The 19,814-nt window shown below is 34.0% G+C and overlaps 2 protein-coding genes across 2 annotated transcripts; one reads left to right on the forward strand and one right to left on the reverse strand.

The window, feature by feature from the left end:
• The first annotated feature begins 3,913 nt into the window (after nt 1–3,913).
• LOC110422943 (pectinesterase-like) lies at nt 3,914–6,730 on the forward strand. Its single transcript, XM_021437002.2, has 2 exons — nt 3,914–4,857; nt 5,745–6,730. Exons 1-2 carry the CDS (start codon nt 3,984–3,986, stop codon nt 6,431–6,433), a joined length of 1,563 nt encoding a protein of 520 aa, XP_021292677.1. The 5' UTR covers nt 3,914–3,983; the 3' UTR covers nt 6,434–6,730.
• A 2,712-nt stretch (nt 6,731–9,442) lies between these two features.
• LOC110423087 (phosphoglucomutase, cytoplasmic) lies at nt 9,443–19,051 on the reverse strand. Its single transcript, XM_021437206.2, has 19 exons — nt 18,812–19,051; nt 18,608–18,693; nt 17,555–17,636; nt 15,353–15,408; nt 14,309–14,422; nt 14,105–14,167; nt 13,888–14,007; nt 13,704–13,804; nt 13,332–13,391; nt 13,131–13,230; nt 12,867–13,024; nt 12,686–12,781; nt 12,014–12,077; nt 11,843–11,924; nt 11,581–11,756; nt 11,418–11,494; nt 10,277–10,409; nt 10,009–10,125; nt 9,443–9,918 (listed from the first exon to the last, which is right to left on the reverse strand). Exons 2-19 carry the CDS (start codon nt 18,683–18,685, stop codon nt 9,847–9,849), a joined length of 1,749 nt encoding a protein of 582 aa, XP_021292881.1. The 5' UTR covers nt 18,686–18,693; nt 18,812–19,051; the 3' UTR covers nt 9,443–9,846.
• Nucleotides 19,052–19,814: the final 763 nt, after the last annotated feature.

Consider the following 19,814-nt stretch of genomic DNA (forward strand, 5'->3'; position numbering starts at 1 on the left):
GACAAATCAATTTGTCTATCACATCTTTTAAAATTAACAATCAAACCTTATTGCTTTGAAGAAAAGTTATAAGTAATTTTTTTTTAAATATGAAAAATCCATATAATTAATGCAATGGAGAAATGAAAAACATAAAATCAAATTAATTATGTAATGAAGTTGTTCAAGTAAAAAGCCATCATTCCTACTTTGAAAAAATGGGAGATTAATTACATGCATGGCTTCTTCAGTTCAACCACTAACTTATACATTATTTTTTGTTGCACAAGTCAAGGAAATGATCTTAATTATCTCACCACCAATCCGGCCCAGCTAAGTGTCAGCTTGATCAATTATTTGGTCATTAAAATGAAAAAGTGCGAGCTTAATTAATATTTGACAGGCAAGTTGGCCAAATTTAATGACGCTTTTGCTTAATCTCAAATATCTGGTCATGAATTACATCATTCCATTGGTTGGTTATTCATCCCAAATGGAAATAAAGAAAAAGTATAAAATAATTAATGATTAGTTCTTCCTTGAAAGCATTAATTGATTATTGGGTTCAAATTTGGTAGGAATCTGATTTACTGTCCTCTTTTTTAGATTGATTTAACCATTATTTTGCTTTATTCAATAAAGCCAAAAAAGGAATTTAAATCAAATAGACAGAACGATGTACACTTAATCACATTGTTAGAATAATGTAATTTAATTTTATATTTTTGGTGGACAAGAGAGTAGCACCGGTCTAATTGTAAGTGGGGTCCTTCTAACATAGCTTTAGATTTGTGGATTAAATTGTCGGCCGCGTCAAAGATCGTCTTATCAGCACTTGATAATCCATTATCTTTTCTCTTTCAGAAATATGTAGAAAAATAATTGAAAAAACAATTACTCTACGTGTCTCTTCTATTGAATGTCATAATAACAACACACCCTTCCACTATAAAGAAATTGAAAGAAAAACTCAACTGATGGTGATGAAAGTGAAATTGATTTATTTTCATGAAATTTATTTGAGGATGCAAAAATGTTTAATTTGAAAAGTCTTTTTTTTTTTAAAAAAAAAAGAATCTTTAATCTCAATAGAGAACACCCGAGCAGTTATGTTTAATCGAAGACTAATTTGGGTCTTAACTTTTAAATTCTTAGGTATGTTTATTTTTTTAGTATCAAATCAAATCTTGAAAATAGAAATTGAGATTTACAAAATTAAAAAGTATATATATTTGCTATTGTATAATTCAAAATTAAATGTAAAAAATTAATTATATAAAGTACCCTATGAAATTAAAATATGGCCATGAAGTTGAGGAAGAGCTTATCAGGTGCTTAATTTGGTTGTAATTAGGATAGGGTTTGATGGAAAGCCTTATTCAAAGCTACCAATTATAAAGAATAGAAAGACAGAAAAGCAGGCTTGAGTGGGGGATGAATTTGATACCGTTATTGCACAGTGTAAATGACGCTAAAGTCTCTTTTTATTTCTCACTTTTTCTCCCAACATTTGTATTGTTAAAACCAATAATTATGTGATTGTTTGTTCCGAGTCAAACTACAAAATTACTTGTTAGGTCTCACATCTAATCTGTATAGCAATACATATAAATTAATAACTCCCACAATATTAGTAGTGATATATAATAATTCTGTCAGCTTATCAAAAAGCTTATAAATTAGTGGTCGTCTTATCAAAACAAATTTTTAATATTACATTGTATTGTATTTTTTTTTTCTGTAAAGACAATGAAGTGTTATTAGAATTTGAGGAGGGAGAAAAGCTTAAGCTCTACAAGCAGAAGCTAAGAAAAAAACACAAAGATAAAGAAGAGTCCCAAAAAAATATAACATTACAAAATGATGAAAAACTCATTTGTATGAATCTTTATTTTTGTGGATCCATCTGTAAAAAAATTTGTCTATTTAAAAATGTTCTTGGAAGATTATAACTTTCAGTATGATTTAAAATATGTTTCATCTATAAAACAAAATTCGTTAAATGATTGTTAGCTCAAAAAATTGTGTTGCTTTATTAAGTTTAGTGTTAAAACAATGTAGAAATGGTTGAGTTTTGCGGGCAGCCGTCAGTATCTTTTTGAGGAGTGGTCAATTTATGTAATTGTACAAGCTCTATTTTGCCCAAATCGGGTGTCTTTTTGTCATGGGAAGTCTTCTGCCAAGTAAATTAGAGACGTATCATGACATAAATCGTTTTCCAAAAGGAAAAATATGTTAGAAAAAGTTCATAACATGATAATGCCATTTCGTACCGCATTGGAACATTAATTAAGAGTTTGTAGTCTTTTAACTTAAAAGAAACCAAATCAATTACAGCAACATTTACCAAGGTTTTCAACTAATAAATTAGCTAACCTCCAAATTAAAGCAAGGACAAGTATTGCAGATTGCTATAAAACAAGGAATTAATTAGTGGCTCTAAGAAAGATGACTTTTCTAGGATGGGTTCAGTGGCTGTCATGCTGAGTTCATGCAGTCATGGGTCAACCATATGGAAGCTATCTACCATTGAAATCAAAATTAGGTATCATTAAATGGAAAGAGAAAGAGTCGGGCAACCATATGGTCACACTTTATTTATTGTTATTAAAATTAAAAAAAAATACAACTAAAAATTTAAATAGCAAAACTTTTGAAAATTTTACTGTATAAAAATATAATTCGGTATACCAAATAAGGGAGATGGAAATTAAAGTCCAAATTTATAATAGTGATTATAACCTGTCACGTCTTAATCAGGCTCATAACAAAAATGGAAAAAGAATAAGAGAGAGAGTGGATAATGAAAGTTAGAAGCATTCAAAGATACATGAAGGTAGAACAGTACGTGGAGATTACCGGGGCGACGTGTGTACATAAGGCAATGTCCGGAAAGTCCCTCAATAAAGCCATGTGGCTTTGACAGAAGTTTTGACAATAAAAAAGGCCCCAACAGCCACTCCTAGCGCCATATATATCTATTTCACCAAAACAACAGAGTCGAAAAATCACAAATATCCTAATCAGCAAACCCAAATGTTCACGAGTAATTTCGTATGAGCATGGAAATCTATGTATGGCGGTGGTGCTCAACTAGTTGTTAAATATCCACACTTCCGTATCTAATGTCAGTTGATACATGTAGTTATCTGTGATTTTAGGCCTAAAACTTGTGAACCTTCCAAACTTTTGTTTGGTCTAAGCCTAATTTGATATTGCTGTTACTTTCCAAACGAAATGGTGACTGCTAACGCGTTGGCACTTCAAAATTGCATTAAACTTGAAGTGGGATGACAATTTCACTTGTGATGAGATAACAAATAAAAGATAGAAATGAAAAGATCTAAAAATCTTGTGTCCTTTTTTAGTGCTTCACGGGGTCAATGGAGTTTGATAAGTGAGTATGTGTCCTATTTGTTGACCAAAGCTTCCAAACATTAAATTACTGATTTGATGTTTAAATCAAAAATAATTTCCAATATCTAGAATTTTCCCAAGTACCAAGGAAGGTTCCTCCCGTGAGGGGAAAACAGTAAGGATTTAGAGGTATATCATATATGTAGGTAGAGTCTTGCAAATTTAAAATAATCTATGTCTTGCAAGAAATCCATGAAAGAAGCTTTTTCCATGTTAAAATGACAAAGGAAAAAATGGAATAGTATGTAAAGAAAAAGAAAATTAAGGATGAAAATGGGAGGAACCAATATAATGGCGTAACATAGCCGTAATTGAAATAAAAGCTTAGGTGGGTTTCAGAAACTAATCATAAATCCCTGCACCACTTAGCAAGCCACAAAGATTCTGTTTAACGTAAACATCATAATGCATGGCCCAAGGCCATTCTTGAATAAACCCTAACCGGATTCAAATTTTCCAGCTTTGTCCCACCAAAGCCCTTGCTTAGCCCTATATAAACCCCCTTTCCCTCCCTCTATTTTCATCAATTCAAACTTCAGAAGCTTTAGAAATTTCCTATACTTGTTTACCAAAAAACTTGAGTCTTCATGGATAAGCTAAATGTCCTAGCAATGTTTTTCATTGCCCATTTCTTCATTTTCCCACTAGCCTACTTGGCGCATGGTGCTACAATAACATCATGTAGCCAAACTCCATACCCTGAAGTCTGCAACTATTTCATGGGAAATAGTATTGTCGCAGCAAGCCTTGATCAAACCCAGTTCTCGTTCCGTGACCTGGCTATCCAGGTGACCCTGAACCAAGCAGTTCGAGCTCACCAGCTCGTCTCGACGATGGACTTGAGTTCATTCGACGAGCGAGCCAAGTTGGCTTGGAACGATTGCTTGGAACTCTATGAGAACACCGTTAACCACCTTAACCACTCCAAGAGCACTAACAATCCAATGGATGCTCAAACGTGGTTAAGTGCTGCGATTGCCAACCAACAAACCTGCCAAAATGGCTTCATTGATTTCAACTTGGCCTCTCATTTACAAACCTTCCCATCTATGTTGGGCAACTTTTCGAAGTTGCTTAGCAATTCTCTAGCCATAAATAAGGGCACTGTTACATCCTCTTCTACCGCTAAACAAGTTGGCAATCGACACCTGCTTGCCCATGGATTTCCAGCTTGGCTTTCGGCTGCTGATCGAAAGCTTTTGCAGAAAACTGGTGCACCACCGAACGCTGATATTGTGGTGGCTCAAGATGGTTCTGGCAAATTTAAAACCATATCCGAGGCTGTGGCAGCAGCTGGTGGAGGCAAAAGAACTGTTATATACGTGAAAGCTGGAGTTTACAGGGAAAATGTGAATATTAAGAAGTCAAATATAATGCTAATTGGGGATGGGATGGATGCAACGGTCGTTACTGGTAGCAAGAATGCTCAAACAACAACAACTTTTAGTTCAGCAACTGTTGGTAAGCTTCTTTAATGAAACATGCATAAATTCTTCGCCGTTAGTATTTCCAAACTCAATTAAGTTGAAAATGCTCTTCAAACTGCTACATTTTCGTCTATCTGCGAGCTTAACAAACTTTGTTAAACATTCTTTTCCCTACATAAACCTTACAATAAATTTCATCTATCTTTCAAAATTATTCTCTTCCTATATAAAGCTTATAACCAAAGAAAAAAAAAATGTAACATATAATATAACTTTTTTGGGTAATTCAAACGTATAATATAATAGGAAACTATTTTTTCTTTGTTCCCAACTATCTTCCTTATTCCCTCCATAGTGTTCATTTAAACGAAAATTTATAGCAACACTTCACTGACATTTTTTACAAGTTTTATTTACATATTTATCCGTCTTTTAATTTACTTAAAAAAAATCGCTGTTAAATCAGAACTTACAAGAATCTTGTTTTTGATGGGTTACATCCTGTTCAGATAAATGACAAAGACATGTTCCTCAAAACAAATAAACATCTTTTTACAAAGTAGAAGAAAAGTTATGAGACAATAATTATCATTATCCTAACTTAAATGACAAAAGAGAGAAAGAGAAGATGATTTAAATAACAAAACCCATCATGCAAATTATCTTGAGTCAAACCCTTTGCAATAGTAAAAGACAAGTCCAAAAGAAATTATTAATTCCATATTCTTATGTCTCCTATTGCACCAACAATCCCCCAACAGTGTACAACACGATGAGTAAATAAAGTAAAAAAAGGTAAATAAGTTAAACATCTTTTTCTTTGTTTTTGACAAACATCTTTTCCCTCCCTTTCTTTTCCACATAAAATTGATCAAGTATCCATATCATTTGATTACTCACAGTATTTGTTTCTTCTTTCAGGTGTGGCGGGTGACCGCTTCGTAGCTCGTGATATAACCTTCGAAAACTCGGCCGGACCCCAGAAACACCAAGCTGTAGCCTTCCGGTCCGGCTCCGATTTCTCAGTGTTCTACCGATGCAGCTTCAAAGGTTACCAAGATACCTTGTACGTCTACTCCCAACGCCAATTCTATCGTGACTGTGACATTTATGGAACCGTAGACTTCATATTTGGTGACGCTGTAGCTGTTCTTCAAAACTGCAACATCTACATACGTAGACCAATGGGCAACCAATGGAACACGGTGACAGCACAAGGAAGAAAGGACCCTAACGAAAACACAGGCATAATTGTCCATAATTCCCGGGTTACAGCGTCGTCGGATTTGAGGGGCGTTCAAGGTTCGTTCAAGAGTTATTTGGGGAGGCCATGGCAGAAATATTCGAGAACTGTATTCATGAAGAGTGTTTTGGATGGAGTGATTGCGGCAGAAGGTTGGCTACCATGGAGTGGAAGTTTTGCTTTAAGTACCCTTTACTATGCCGAGCACATGAATACTGGTGCCGGTGCAGATACTAGTAGAAGGGTAAAGTGGGGTGGATATCGTGTCATAGGTGCCACCGAAGCCGGAAAATTTACCGTGGGGAATTTTCTGGCTGGAGATGCTTGGATTCCGGGCACTGGAGTGCCATTTGATGCTGGCCTGTGATTTTTGTTTTTTCTGAGCGTTTGGATGGGGGTGATTTCGCCATTTGGTAAATGTAAATAGGAAAGTGACCCAGATGTTTCAATCGTGATATAGTTTGTGTTGGTATCACTTAACTTTATAGGTGATAATGTAGGAAATATTGCTATATATTATATATTATATTATATGTTGAATCTGTCAAAGTGGAGAACAATAAAAGTTGTATAATGCATAGAATGCTGAATTACATGTACTTGTTGTACTTGTATTTATGAAGAAATAAAATAGAACTAATACCAGCTTGCCTTTGCTGCTTCAGCTTTTGTTTATTATCATCTAATTGGCGATTTTGATGGCCGTGTACAAAAAATACATTAAAAAAGTAGTCAAGAGCTAGCTGTTCCCTTGGCTGCATATATACTTTGGTTCACGCGTATTGGCTTCTTCTAATGTCCTTTTAATCACTCCTGACCACAGATTTAGTCATGGATTATCCATAGTCTTCCCTTCAACCTTTTTAGATTTTCCCAATGAAAAGTTAAGGCCCTGGCTTTTGCAATGGAAAAAACAAATGCATATATAAGAAACTTCTTAATATGATAGCAAAGGTTTTGTAAGAAGTATTTATTCCCCCAAAAAATAATCGAAAGAGATTTGTCAGTGTAGCATTTTTACATCAAGAATTGCATATATATATATGTAATCTAATGAGGAAACTGAGGCTTATTTGTCTGGTTTTTCAATTCTCCAAAGGATTAAATTTCAGACTATATTAGTCAGGAAAGCTTTCCTGAAGAAATATCAATTACTTGAATTCAATGTCATGTAGGTTGTTCATTAAGGAGGGTGAGGAGGATTGTTCAAAGCATGAAATTAAATATGATGAACAGAGATGGCATTAAGGAGGGTGAAGACAATTGTAAAGATATAAAATTGATAAGTGAAGTTTCTTAATCCCATTGGTAATGTCAATCATTTCATGTCTCCAAAGTCGCCCATACAGTCCCATATATAGTTTCTGAGAAAGAATCATCCTCAAAATTTGCAACTTAAGACATATATAGCATTCATGAATATATATATATATATATATATATATGTGCTTAATTTAAGTCTTGTTCCTCCATAATCCTTTTTTGTGCCTTTTAACACTTTTTTTGCTGCTTTTTGAAAAAGGTACCACATCTTGTTGAAAAGTTTCCATTAGGCAGATGGTTAGTCTCATCATCCCAATTCAAGGTGTTGATTGATGTGTCGTTTTAAGAATCAACAAAACACAAGTTGGCTAATTAATTACCACTTGGAAGAACAAAGGGCTAGAGTTGCCAACTCAACAAAAATACTTGGCTCCCTAAGCTTGTGCTATCCCTATCTCTTAATTAAGCCTCTAATATTTATTAATAATTATTCTCACCCTTAACTCTCAGGCCCCATCCAGTGGAACCCTCATCGGCCCTTCCCTTTGGATTATCAGTTTATACTTATAATTATTTCATGATAAGCACGTCAATTACAAACTAACTTCATGACGTGCCGCCTGTGGATTAATTAATTAAACCAATATGCTCCACTGTACATTCCATTCCAGTCCACAATCTCACTGTTTCACTATTCTAAAACAAATTCAATTACAATTTAACATCATCCCATTATGATTCTTCATGGAATATAGATGAATATATATATATATATATATATGTATGATGAGCGTGAGATTTGTCAAACGTTGACTTCTTTACTAACACTGCAATTTGCAATCCCAGAATTTCGATGACAACTTTAATGGAAGGGTTGTACTAAACTTGCAAATTGGAAGATAGCTGGTATATATAAGATAGGGACTCGTACAAATATTAGTATTTTTCATAAATATTTGTAATTACATCTAAAATTTTGTTGGGTTATTATTATAGATAAGGCACCTAGTATATTCTTAATCACAACTTCTGTTTTGCACCTAGTATATTCTTAATCAGTTATGTCTTGTATTAACTAATTAAGGCTTTTCTTTTTCCTTTGATTTAGCGCCTTGAATAGCCTTAACTAATTAACACTCTATGTTAACTAGTTAACATTATTTTAATTTTACTTAGCTTTCTTGTTCTTTTAATTGATTAGCCATTGTTGTAACAAAACAAACTCCTGAACTTTCTTTTAAATAATATATATATTAAGGGATATAAATTTTGTTTTGTACACTTAAATAAAGTGATTAGATACCAATAAATGAGAAATATTTTATTATCATAAAAAACATATGAAATCGACAACTAAATCTTTATATTTTTATTATATCCATAAAAATCCTTATCTCCTTATTTACACTTAACAAAACTCTTAATACTCATGCAATCCCTTTCATAAAAGAATACCAATTGACATTTTTATTCTTATACATATGATGTGATCATACCATAGTCAGAAGTGGTCACAACATCCAGTCATATCATATATCTTGTGGTAAAAAAAAATACAAAAAAAAAAATTTATCTTAACTATCAGGTACCCGCATCTTCAGCCAAATTACAGTCACATGAAAAAAATATATATAACAAAGCACATTAAGGTGAATGACCATTAATTTTCTATGACAAATTTAAAAACAAAAGACTTTTATTAATATAAATTTAAAAAAGTACTTGTTTCAATTAAAAAATACAAAATCTCAATTACATAAAGTAACAGTTTAAAAGTTTTTTTGTTAAAAAGAAAAATCGAACGAATTTTCAGAAAACGCCATCAGTTACTTTTGAGGTTTTCAGAATTCGTACTTTTCTAGTACAGAATTTTGATAGATTGCAACTATTGAGTACGATAGATTTTTGCACACATGGTGTTATTATCCAGTTCTATTATTAATTCTTCATCATTCACTTGTGTCCAAACATAAACATCCAAAAGCATATGACATAAGTAACAACCTAACTTGGTCAATAACAGCCCGAGCACTAACAGAAAGGGATAGTCCTCCCTAGAGAGAGTAGCAATGCGACAGGCTTCCATAAGACATGGAAAGGGAAAAAAAAAAGATGATGTCAAACCCTTACTCACCATTTCATTAATATAACATAAAAAATAAAAAAAATAGATAAACCCACCAGCCATATGAAAATGAAATTTCAAATACAATTCAACCAATTTGAAAATTCGAGACGAAAGGTGTATAGATAGGACATACGATCTCGAGCAGTGCAATAACATTCAAATTATTTTACGAACCCTCTCAAAAGCTTTTGATTAGTGCGTATATCTGTCATTTATGACTCTCATGTACTCATGATACGGATGCAGAACGACAAATATATATATATATATATATATATATATATATATGTAGGTTATCTAACCATGCCTTGAACAGTGTATTTATGTTTCCATTCCTCAAAATGGTACTTTGCCTTATCAGACAACCCTTAACTTGTAGCAGTACAAATCTATGTGATAACTGTAGGTGCAGATCGGCCAGTGAACTCCTGCATCTTAGAAAGTCTTAGAGCAACTTCCACCTGATAACAAATGCCATAATCAGCCTAAATACATACAAGTAAATCTAAAGTGAAACTGCGAACATTTAGGAAAAATTAAGGATATCTCACAAGAGGAGCAAGTGCTTCTTGAGAATCTCTTCCAGTTTTCGATGGATCCTTTTCATACTGCTCAATGTAGAGTCGGATAGTAGCACCTTCTGAGCCAGTTCCAGAGAGACGGAATACCTACAGAGGGGGAGTGAAATCAAATAACTGAAAGTTTCATTCACAGCTACTACAGAAAAAACTCTAGAAATATTTTTCACTGCACTAGAAAACCACAATATTTGCTCAGATAACTTTTTGTTAGTAAAACATAGTGAGGATGTTGACTTACCAGTCGGGATCCATCTTCAAACAAAAACCGAATACCCTGGTGTTTTGAAACAGAACCATCAACAGGATCCTTATATTCAAATTCATCAGCATTGACAACATTTGATACATCAGAATGAGCCTCCTTCACAATACTGCATGATGAAAAGCAGAAGATCATCAAAAGAAACTTAAAACACTATACAGAAGAAAATCTTTAGGCATAATTCTGCAACCACCATAACAATTTTAACAAATGAAATGCATGACTTCTAAAGTACCTGCTTCACTAATGTCATTCCTAAAATTTTTACAGTTGGCATTTACTTCTAACAAGACCTTAGATATTAGGTCCAAATGAAAGTAAGTCTCCAAGTTGTATGAGGCTCAACTCCAATTGAGCATCACCACAGGCTACAAAGCTTCTATAGTACACTCAGAAGACCAAGTAATATGGTAATGTTCAATAAAGTCATACACGCATGCAGAAAGGCACCATTTTTAGGCCCTTTGGTCCTTCATGTGAGATAAACATACTGTAGCACAAAAGCATCATTCATTTGTTCATGAACCACAATTAGACCAATAATTTCTTCAGAGAAAAGGACTGGGACGTATCATCACAACTATGGGCAAGCAATCTAAACTTGGGAATATAAACATAGATCCAAAGGAAATTAGAAATATAGAAAATATATATACTCACAATTTAAGCAAAACCAACTTAGCCCAGCAACTAGCAAATATTGGATGGACCAATTAAATAGAAAGAATATAAAACTTTTAAACCTATAAGTTCACCCTATGATTTTGAAGTAGTTATTTACAAATAAACTGAAGTAAAACCAAACACTGAAATGAAAATGCTTATCCAGTTCAAGGGCCCATCAAGCTAGTAGGAAAATCTATAGCACTGACAGCAACCCAATAAACATGGATAAAGGAACAAGGTTCATTCAGTATCCGGCACTTAGCCACTAGTTCGAAGATTAACACCATTTGCAGCAATTACTATCACTTAAAGTTATTTGACTTTAACATATTCAAGCAACCAAAAAAATACAATGCAAGAAGAGCATGTTGTTTCGCCAAAAAAAACTATCAAACAGTGGCATAATTCCAGGAAGTGGTTGAGTGGTTCTAAAATTAGCACATATACATACGTATTAACATCACCAAGGGATGACTGCAACTTGACCAGATATGCCATTAAATCCTTTGCTGCACCAGCATCCACATTCTTTATTAAAAAAGAAAATGAATTAGTTAGATACTCTCTCAAGTACCTTTATGGCCAGACATAGAAACAAAAAACAATAACATTACCTCATAGTCATATCGAGTATAATAGTGTCGACCATAGGTAGCCCAATGCTGGCGAACTATATCCTCAACAGTCACAAGCTTATCCCCGTCAAGATTTTCCTTATTTTTATATGCAAGTATCGAAAGCCAAGCTAAAACAGCCCAGATTCCATCTTTCTCACGAATGTGGTCAGAGCCTGTCCATAAATATAAGGTTTTGTAAGCTTCCCATAGGTCCAAATAAAACAAATATACTTCATACATAGGAACACTAAACACTTACCAGTTCCAAAACTTTCTTCCCCACAAACAGAACATAACCCCGCATCCATTAAATTGCCAAAAAATTTCCAGCCAGTGGGTACCTAGAGAGAATAGACAAGTAGCTGCCTTAAAACGATAAAATCAGTGGCCAGCAGGAAAAATTATCAAAAATCTTTTTTCCATAGAATACCTCAAAAAATTTCAGCTTCAAGTGCTTGGCCACAACATCAAGGGCAGCTGAGGTGGGCATACTCCTACAAACAGGAAACAGCATATTAGAGTTTGAGCGTGCAATAACATGTGTCTACATTGGCAATTTTCTATCTTAATTAGATCCAAAATATCATATTAAAATTGCATTTAGGACTAAGTGGGCTATAGAAGAAGCACATTGTGCAGGCCTGAACACAAACACATCCAGGCATGCCTGCACACAAACCACCTTTTCTGACATTTGCAATTTCTCATTTTAAACTTTAGCAATGATGATTAATCATTTTTATGATAGGACATGAGATCTTATATAGGGAGAAAGAGTATGGCATAACAGGAATACATTATTTCCTCTTCAGACGTAGATGGATCCACCTAAGCATGTCAAACAGAAGGGATGCAGACACATCTCCCCTATTCTTTTAACCTTGTAAAGGTTTCAAATGTAGAATCACCATTTTTTAAGCTTTAGAGACAATCTCAGACTCTCAGTTGTTTTGAATTTATAACCTTTATGAATGTGAGATAGTTGATAGTTTTGAAAGGATCAACTGGACACTTGCACCAGCTGAAATTTAATGCCCGAATAGGAAGCAAAAAGAAAATGTTATGCACCAAAACAAAGCAGCTAAAACATGCAATAAATAACCTGGCTACTCCCTTCAAACCAGAAGAGAAGTAAGGAATTGCATCAACAGCGTTTGCAGCAATGATGGCAACTGAATCTGATGGAGTGACAAAGAACCTAACAAAGCAAATAAGATATAAGAGCAAATTCTAAGAGGTGTAATTATTATTATGTTATCTAGAATTCCAAGATGCAACACTACCTTTTGCCCAGAATCATGTTACGATCAGCATCACCATCAGCAGCAGCACCAAACTCTGGTAGTTCAACGTCAGAGTTTGATTTACCCAATCCCATGCGAGCAACCAACTCCTTCGCATAAGTCAGATTTGGATCAGGATGCCCTCCTCCAAAGTCCTCCTGGTTTGCATTAAGTCAAGCATTAAACAAAGAAAAGTGTAATCCATTCAGATAAACAGAGAAGCAACATATCATCAGCCTCTAAAATTCTTAAACTTATAAAGACCTTGGGAACACAATTCAACAGTGAACTTTCTTTTGCCCCAAGCTCTTCCACAAAGATGCGATGTGCATAAGCTCCAGCAACTCCATGCAGTGCATCATAGCTTCAATATGAGGGGAAAGAGTTACAGCTTTCAACCAAAAACTAAAGGCTATGCTAGAAATAGTGTTCTTCTGCATAAAGGCAAAACGCTTATATTGATACCAGAAAGAAAACTTCGGAGATGAAAGCAGCTGGCGAATAAGCTCGAAGTCAAAAATTGACCTGGGCAATAGAGGCAAAAGGATTTAGTATTTAGACTCATGCATATCTGGCCAACATTAAGAACCCTGACATTCATAGAATGAACTTGCTTCCAATAATAGGAAGAGAAATTGTGTTACAAGATTTTGGCCTATGCAAATGATTTTCTTCGGAGGTTTCAAATTTCAACTTTAAATTGAAATGATAACATTTCCAACCAAGGGCAATACACAAGGGATGGGAGAGAAAAGAAGAACAAAGATCATTATTCAAAAGATGTTGCTAGTCCATATACAGTAGGCACAAACAAATTCACTCGAAGAAGTAACTTACTTCATCAATTTCACATAGTCACTTGCTGAATCAAAAACCTCAACATCAAACTGTGCCTCTGGCCCCCCAAAGCTTGTAACACCAATTGCACTAATGTCTACCTGGATTATGCAATAGATTGACAACATTAGAAAATAAGGAACATAGAATAAGAAAAATATTGTTCTAAAGATGCAAGACAAACATTTGGTAAATCTTCAGCAATCAAGTATTCTGTGATTGTTTTCGTGTTCTCAAAGATCTTATCAGTGATAGCCTCTGGAGCAGGTCCACCATTTTCCATGTTGTATTTTATTCCAAAATCCTGCAATAAATAAACAAAAACAAAAGCAATCATGTATCTTGAAAATGTTGCATATAAAGAAAATTTTAGAAAATAAACAAAATCAGTAGGGTCCTACCTCATGAGGGCCACCCGGATTGTGACTTGCTGTCAAAATAAAGGCTCCAGTTGCTTTCGATCCCTGGAAATGAAGTTTATAAGTAGAACCTTAATATTGTCATAATTAAATCATATTGACCAGCTTCTCACTACAACACAATACTGGAAAAGAAAACAAACATGATAACAGCTAGATGTATGCAATTGGAGCAATATTACTCACATCCACACCAACCCTTTCACGTATTACAGCTGATACAGCTGGAGTTGAAAGCAATCCATTTTGACCAACCCATATACGTCTTACTCCATTTGCAGCTGCCATCTTAATTATTATCTGTCAAGTTAACAAAACATATTACCACACTGAGCAACTTTATCAATGGTTAAGGCCTGATTACCAAATGATAATATCATTTCAGAAAAGATAAAATCATAGTACAAGCAACACTCTGGAAGCCCTCAATTGCATCCATTTAGAACATATAATTTAGAGTGTGGACACCAAAATTACATGGACAACCAGAAAGACCTAAATACGCTGCATTGAATACATAGCACATGTAGCAATTTATATGGATATCTATACCAGAAAACTGTCAGAGTGACTAGATCGTCAGACCAGGTTTATACTACTTAAACTAGCCAAGCCTAAAACTACTAAAACATAGTCACAACAAATGCATTGGTAAAGCCTGAATCTCTCAACACTGACCAAAGTTCAGCAAGAAAGTCCAGAACAAGAAGCATTACTTGCCATCGACAAAAGAATGATTTCTAAGAGCACTCCTTTAATGAAATAACAAGAAAGATTGTCTCTTCTTAATGTCTAGATGTGTGAATCTATGTGTGTGTCATTAGATTCTGTTAAGCATATACTTGGAGAAAGTTATTCATGATAAATACTCTGACTGCATAAAATGCAATAATTCAAAAGAAAAACAAAAGGGGAAAATGAATTGTCAAAGAACATCTCGAATTATTTATTCAACAAAAATAATCAGGGGCTTCAAAGATGAAACATATGAATTGACAAGAGATTACTTTCACACGTGTTTTTATGCTGGTTAGAAGGTTCCCAGAATACAAGTATGCTGGTTTGAACATTAAATAATTACTTCAACTAGCAAGCAACCAGTATCAATTTATATGAATACATCATGCAAATAGAAATTGCAACAATGACTTAGTAGAAATCTCATGTGGCAGTTTAAGAAAATTTATTTAAAGATAAATAACTGTTCATTTAGATTCAAAGTTTCATTACCTGAATAGCATCCTTTGAGAAATAACGACCATCACCAGAAACAACAAGTGTGGCACCTAAAACCATGAAGAGAAATTAGATAAAGCCACTGTAATTCACTGAATAAATTTAATCAAGCAAAAGAAGAAATCTCTAAGACAGTGAAATAAAGCAAAACAAATACTAATGGTTATATCAATTTTTGTTCTTTTAAATAATTCAAAACACTCCTTCAAGGTAAGGAATAAATTTCTTCCCAAATAAACTAGTAACAGAGCTGGTGAAAAACCAAAGAAGTTGAATTGAATATGCTCTACACCCATTATCAAACAAATTAGAACTGCATATTGTCAGAGCATTAAATGAGGCCTCTGATGCTAAAAATTGAATGAGTAGGCAATACAGAAATGCACCATAACTGCGTGTATACACACTTTGGTAAAAATAGCAATATACTGGCTGCTCCTAGCTGGGGTTATAAAGATCTCAAATCTAAGCCATAGTGCTCTCCTCTTGTAGAAAAACAAAAATGTTCATAAACAAGAACTACAAAATCTATCAGTTTCAAGGTTGGTATAACTCTACTATGAGTATGGTAGCGCCACCGGAACCAATGCAGTCAAGGGGCATGCCTAGGCATTAAGATGTAGGGGATATCTAGCAAAAGGGCCTTGTACCCAACCAGGTGGAGCAGCTTTACCAACGCACACACCTTAAAAAGCAAGTTCCCTTTTGTCTCCTTCACTATAAAAAATTATAAAAAACAATTCTATAAGTTGTCTTTTCAATTGAGAAAAAGGCAATAAATGCCTCATTTCAAGAATAAGAAAGTGGTTATATTGCCCATTCATAACCTATTGTTGGAGATGAAGGGAAGGGAACTTAAAGCTATAAGTTGAGAATAATTTTAGTTTAACGCTTTATATCCCCAATATAATTGGCAATGCAATGCAGTCAGCTTTTGTGTGTGTGTGTGTGTGTGTGTGTGAGGAGGGATCCACAGACACTGGTGTAAAACTAATTTAGGTACACCCTTTGATATCTTTGGTTAATCCAACCATTTGGATTTCATATTCTATTCATGTAGATCATGCATGCCAAATTTCAAGTTAACTAAAATGTCTAACTATTTGTCAGACACGATAAAATTTTGATCGTTAAATATATATTAAAACATAGTATTCGTGATCAATATGACAGGGATATCGGATTAACTTGCAACTTCACACTCATGGCAGGTACGAGTAGGTTGTTAAATTCAACAATTGGTTTGTTGAAATATTAATTGTATACAAAGTTACAAAAGGGAGTAAAATTAATTAATTTGACACCAATGTTAACTTAATCCCTCCTCTCCCTTTCTCTCTCTAGAAACTGCTGCCTGGCCCTAAGGTCATACAAGGGTCCTAGCATCTTTAGCACTTTGCACCTTTGATCACATCAACCTAAAATAAATGATTATCTCTTTTATTCAGTGTCTTTTTTTGGCTTCAGCGGGTCCGGGAGCCTTTTTCACTCTGCTGGCAGTCCCCCCCTCCCTCTTTCACTCTTCCAAATTTTCTTCAGAAAACAAAATCAACTGTCCAAAAAGGCCTAAGAAAGTGACCACGAAAAAAAAAAACAAAATACAAAGACATTCTCAAAAATTTAAAGATCCCCCATGTCCCAAGGACTCATGGTTAATAGAAGGTTATATGATACGAGCAACTGTTGTTAAAATTGAAGTAAATATCATGATAAAGTACAATAAATGTACTTTAATTGATAAAGCTCCTTCCACCAGCTCTTCAGAACAAAGATTCCCACAGGTCAAAGAACTAGCACATGACACAGCAGCAAAATCCAATCCTACTTTGGAGATACAAAGACCAAAATAAACTCAAGCAGATGATATGACCAGAAGAACAGTTGTCTCTTGATGACATGAGCAACATGTCTTTCAACACAAAAACAGAACACTTGGTTGAACTACCCAAAGAATTGTCCATATCTCCCAAATATTTTATGGTGCACATACATTCCTGTCCTAAGAGTACCCCTAATATTGCAAAGCATATGTTCTATGCAAGCCTCACATAAGTGAATGTTCCTCAAATCAACCCTCAATTCCAAGCTTCTAAGCACATATTTAAAGTGTCACATTATGCCTCTAAAAATAAAAAATAAATGAGACCAAGTAGATTTAGAATACAAACAACCATAGCACAAATGAAAAACCCCTACCTCTAACTTTCTCTGGTGTAAGGGCATTGAATGTTGACTGAACGAAATTTTGCAAATAATGAGGTTGCACAAAAACTTTCACCTAGAAAGATCAAACCACCAAAAGTGTTCAGTTAAATAAACAAGTAAAGCAACATGCAGAGGATTATTGTAAGAAAAATATATAAAATTGCTTACGTTCCATATGTCAACTCAAGGTGCATATAACCTAACTTTGATATAATTTTCAATAAAGAAAATGGAATAGTATTCCTTCAACAAGCATAAAAAGGACTTCAATGAAGAAGACAATTATCTTAGAGACCTCTCATGCTCAATAAGAAGAAAAAGAAAGCTTCTGGTCAAACAAGATAACTTAGACCTTAGTGAACTATTAAGTATAATTTTATCATCAGTTCCAGAGCATTAAACGGAAAATCGCACTGGTCAAAACGCATCCATTAAATAAACAATTTTAATATCATTCAAACATAGAAATATAATACAACTATAAAATAAACCACCAGAAACTACATTTAATTACTACATTAGAATCACCAAACAGAACTATGATCTGAACGAGATAGAACTGAAAAGAGTCAAGCATCAAAATTTTAGGAATTAGACTTCCAAACGTAAAATAAGAGAAAATCTGACTTGAAACTCAAGCCCCCCATGACCAAGGAAGAAAATTTTGCCACCAAAAGAAAAGAAAACCACATAACTTCAATCCAATACTAGAAAAACTCGATTCAGATCCGAAATAGAAAAGAAAAAGAAAATTAATCACGATCAAGTTAAAACCTTAACCATACTAGCAAATAAATCGGTACCGAAAATGATAAGATTCCTGTCTCTTTTTTTTCTGATATATATTACAGAATTAAAGCTCAATTTATGAAAAAGATGTTTATGCTATTCATGAGATCTGATTCAGTTAGAAGCACTCGCATGCATCAATCAAACGGATAAAATTGATCAAAACTTTTAGATCAAAACGATCTAACACGAGAAATCAAGGTCTCGGATATGGATCAAATTAAACGAAATGAAGAAAGAATAAGAAGCAAAAACCTTCTTGCGGAGGCCAGAAGTTCCCGGCTTCTGGCCATCGAACGGCGTCGTTGGTACTTTCGACACCTTGAACACCATTTTTTGCTCTGCAAAACACACCACTCGGATCAATCAATCTATCAGTCTAGCAACGAATCTCTTAAATGTTAATAAATAAATGTAATAATAAAGAAGTGAAAATTGAGATAGAGAGATGGAGCTCACTCGTTGGAGAGATCAAAGGAAAATGCGTTACTATTGAGAACGCTACGCTGGCAAAACGAGGGAGTGACTAGTGTTTTTTAAGACTAGTACTTCTATATTCCTTTCTCTTTTTTCTCTTGTTTTTTTCTAGAGAGTGCAAAGTAGAACGAACGGAGGAGAGGAGGATTATGGCTACGGCCTCTGGGGCGAGTTTGAGTTGGGAGGCTGCGATTGGATACGGGGGGAATTTAAAACCTCACGTATTTTCTTTGTCTGTTTGGATGAACGATTCCTTCGCTCTCTACAGTTGAGATCTACTTCACTCAATTCACTGTTTTACTGCACAGATGGCATCGCGCCTTGTATGTTCCTTTGTCCTGTTTTCACTTTTCTTATTACAATGAGATGTATTAAATCTTTAAAGGTTTAATGTCATTTTCGAATCATTACTATTTTTCTTTTATGATTTAATTTATATAAATATTTTAAAATCTTGTTCCCTTTCATTTTTTATAGCACCTAACTTAATTTTTATTTTTTATATTTCAAAAATATGTTTAATTATTTTTTTCTTTTAAGTTGACATTAAAAACTATGCAACATCAATTTTTAAGAAAATTAATATTTTAGTATAAAATACAGTAGAAATCTTTTTTGCATAACAAGTTAACTAGTCATTTCATTTGCTTCACCTGCAATTAAATATTTATTTACTCCCATCTTTAAAATGGAAAACTCTTTATTTTATTTTCATAGTAGTACAGCTATTACTTTCAATTGTATTAGACTATGGTCTATGCGTTGCACATGGATCTCTTTCTACTGGTTTTTTTGTTTTTCTTTTTACTTTTTTTTTGGTTTATTTCTTTTTTCTTCCGATGCCTTTCATATGGTTAAAAGAGAAAACCCGTTTACGATTTTTTTTTTTTAAAGTATATTATAGATTTTCACGATAAATAAAAAATAATAATTTGAACATTTCTTCTGTTGTTTCTAACCCAAAATAACAAAGAATATGATTTAT

This window comes from Theobroma umbraticum, unplaced genomic scaffold (genome assembly GCF_002168275.2).
Source record: "Theobroma umbraticum cultivar Fairchild unplaced genomic scaffold, ASM216827v3 scaffold_20.0, whole genome shotgun sequence".
Taxonomy (NCBI): domain Eukaryota; kingdom Viridiplantae; phylum Streptophyta; class Magnoliopsida; order Malvales; family Malvaceae; genus Theobroma; species Theobroma umbraticum.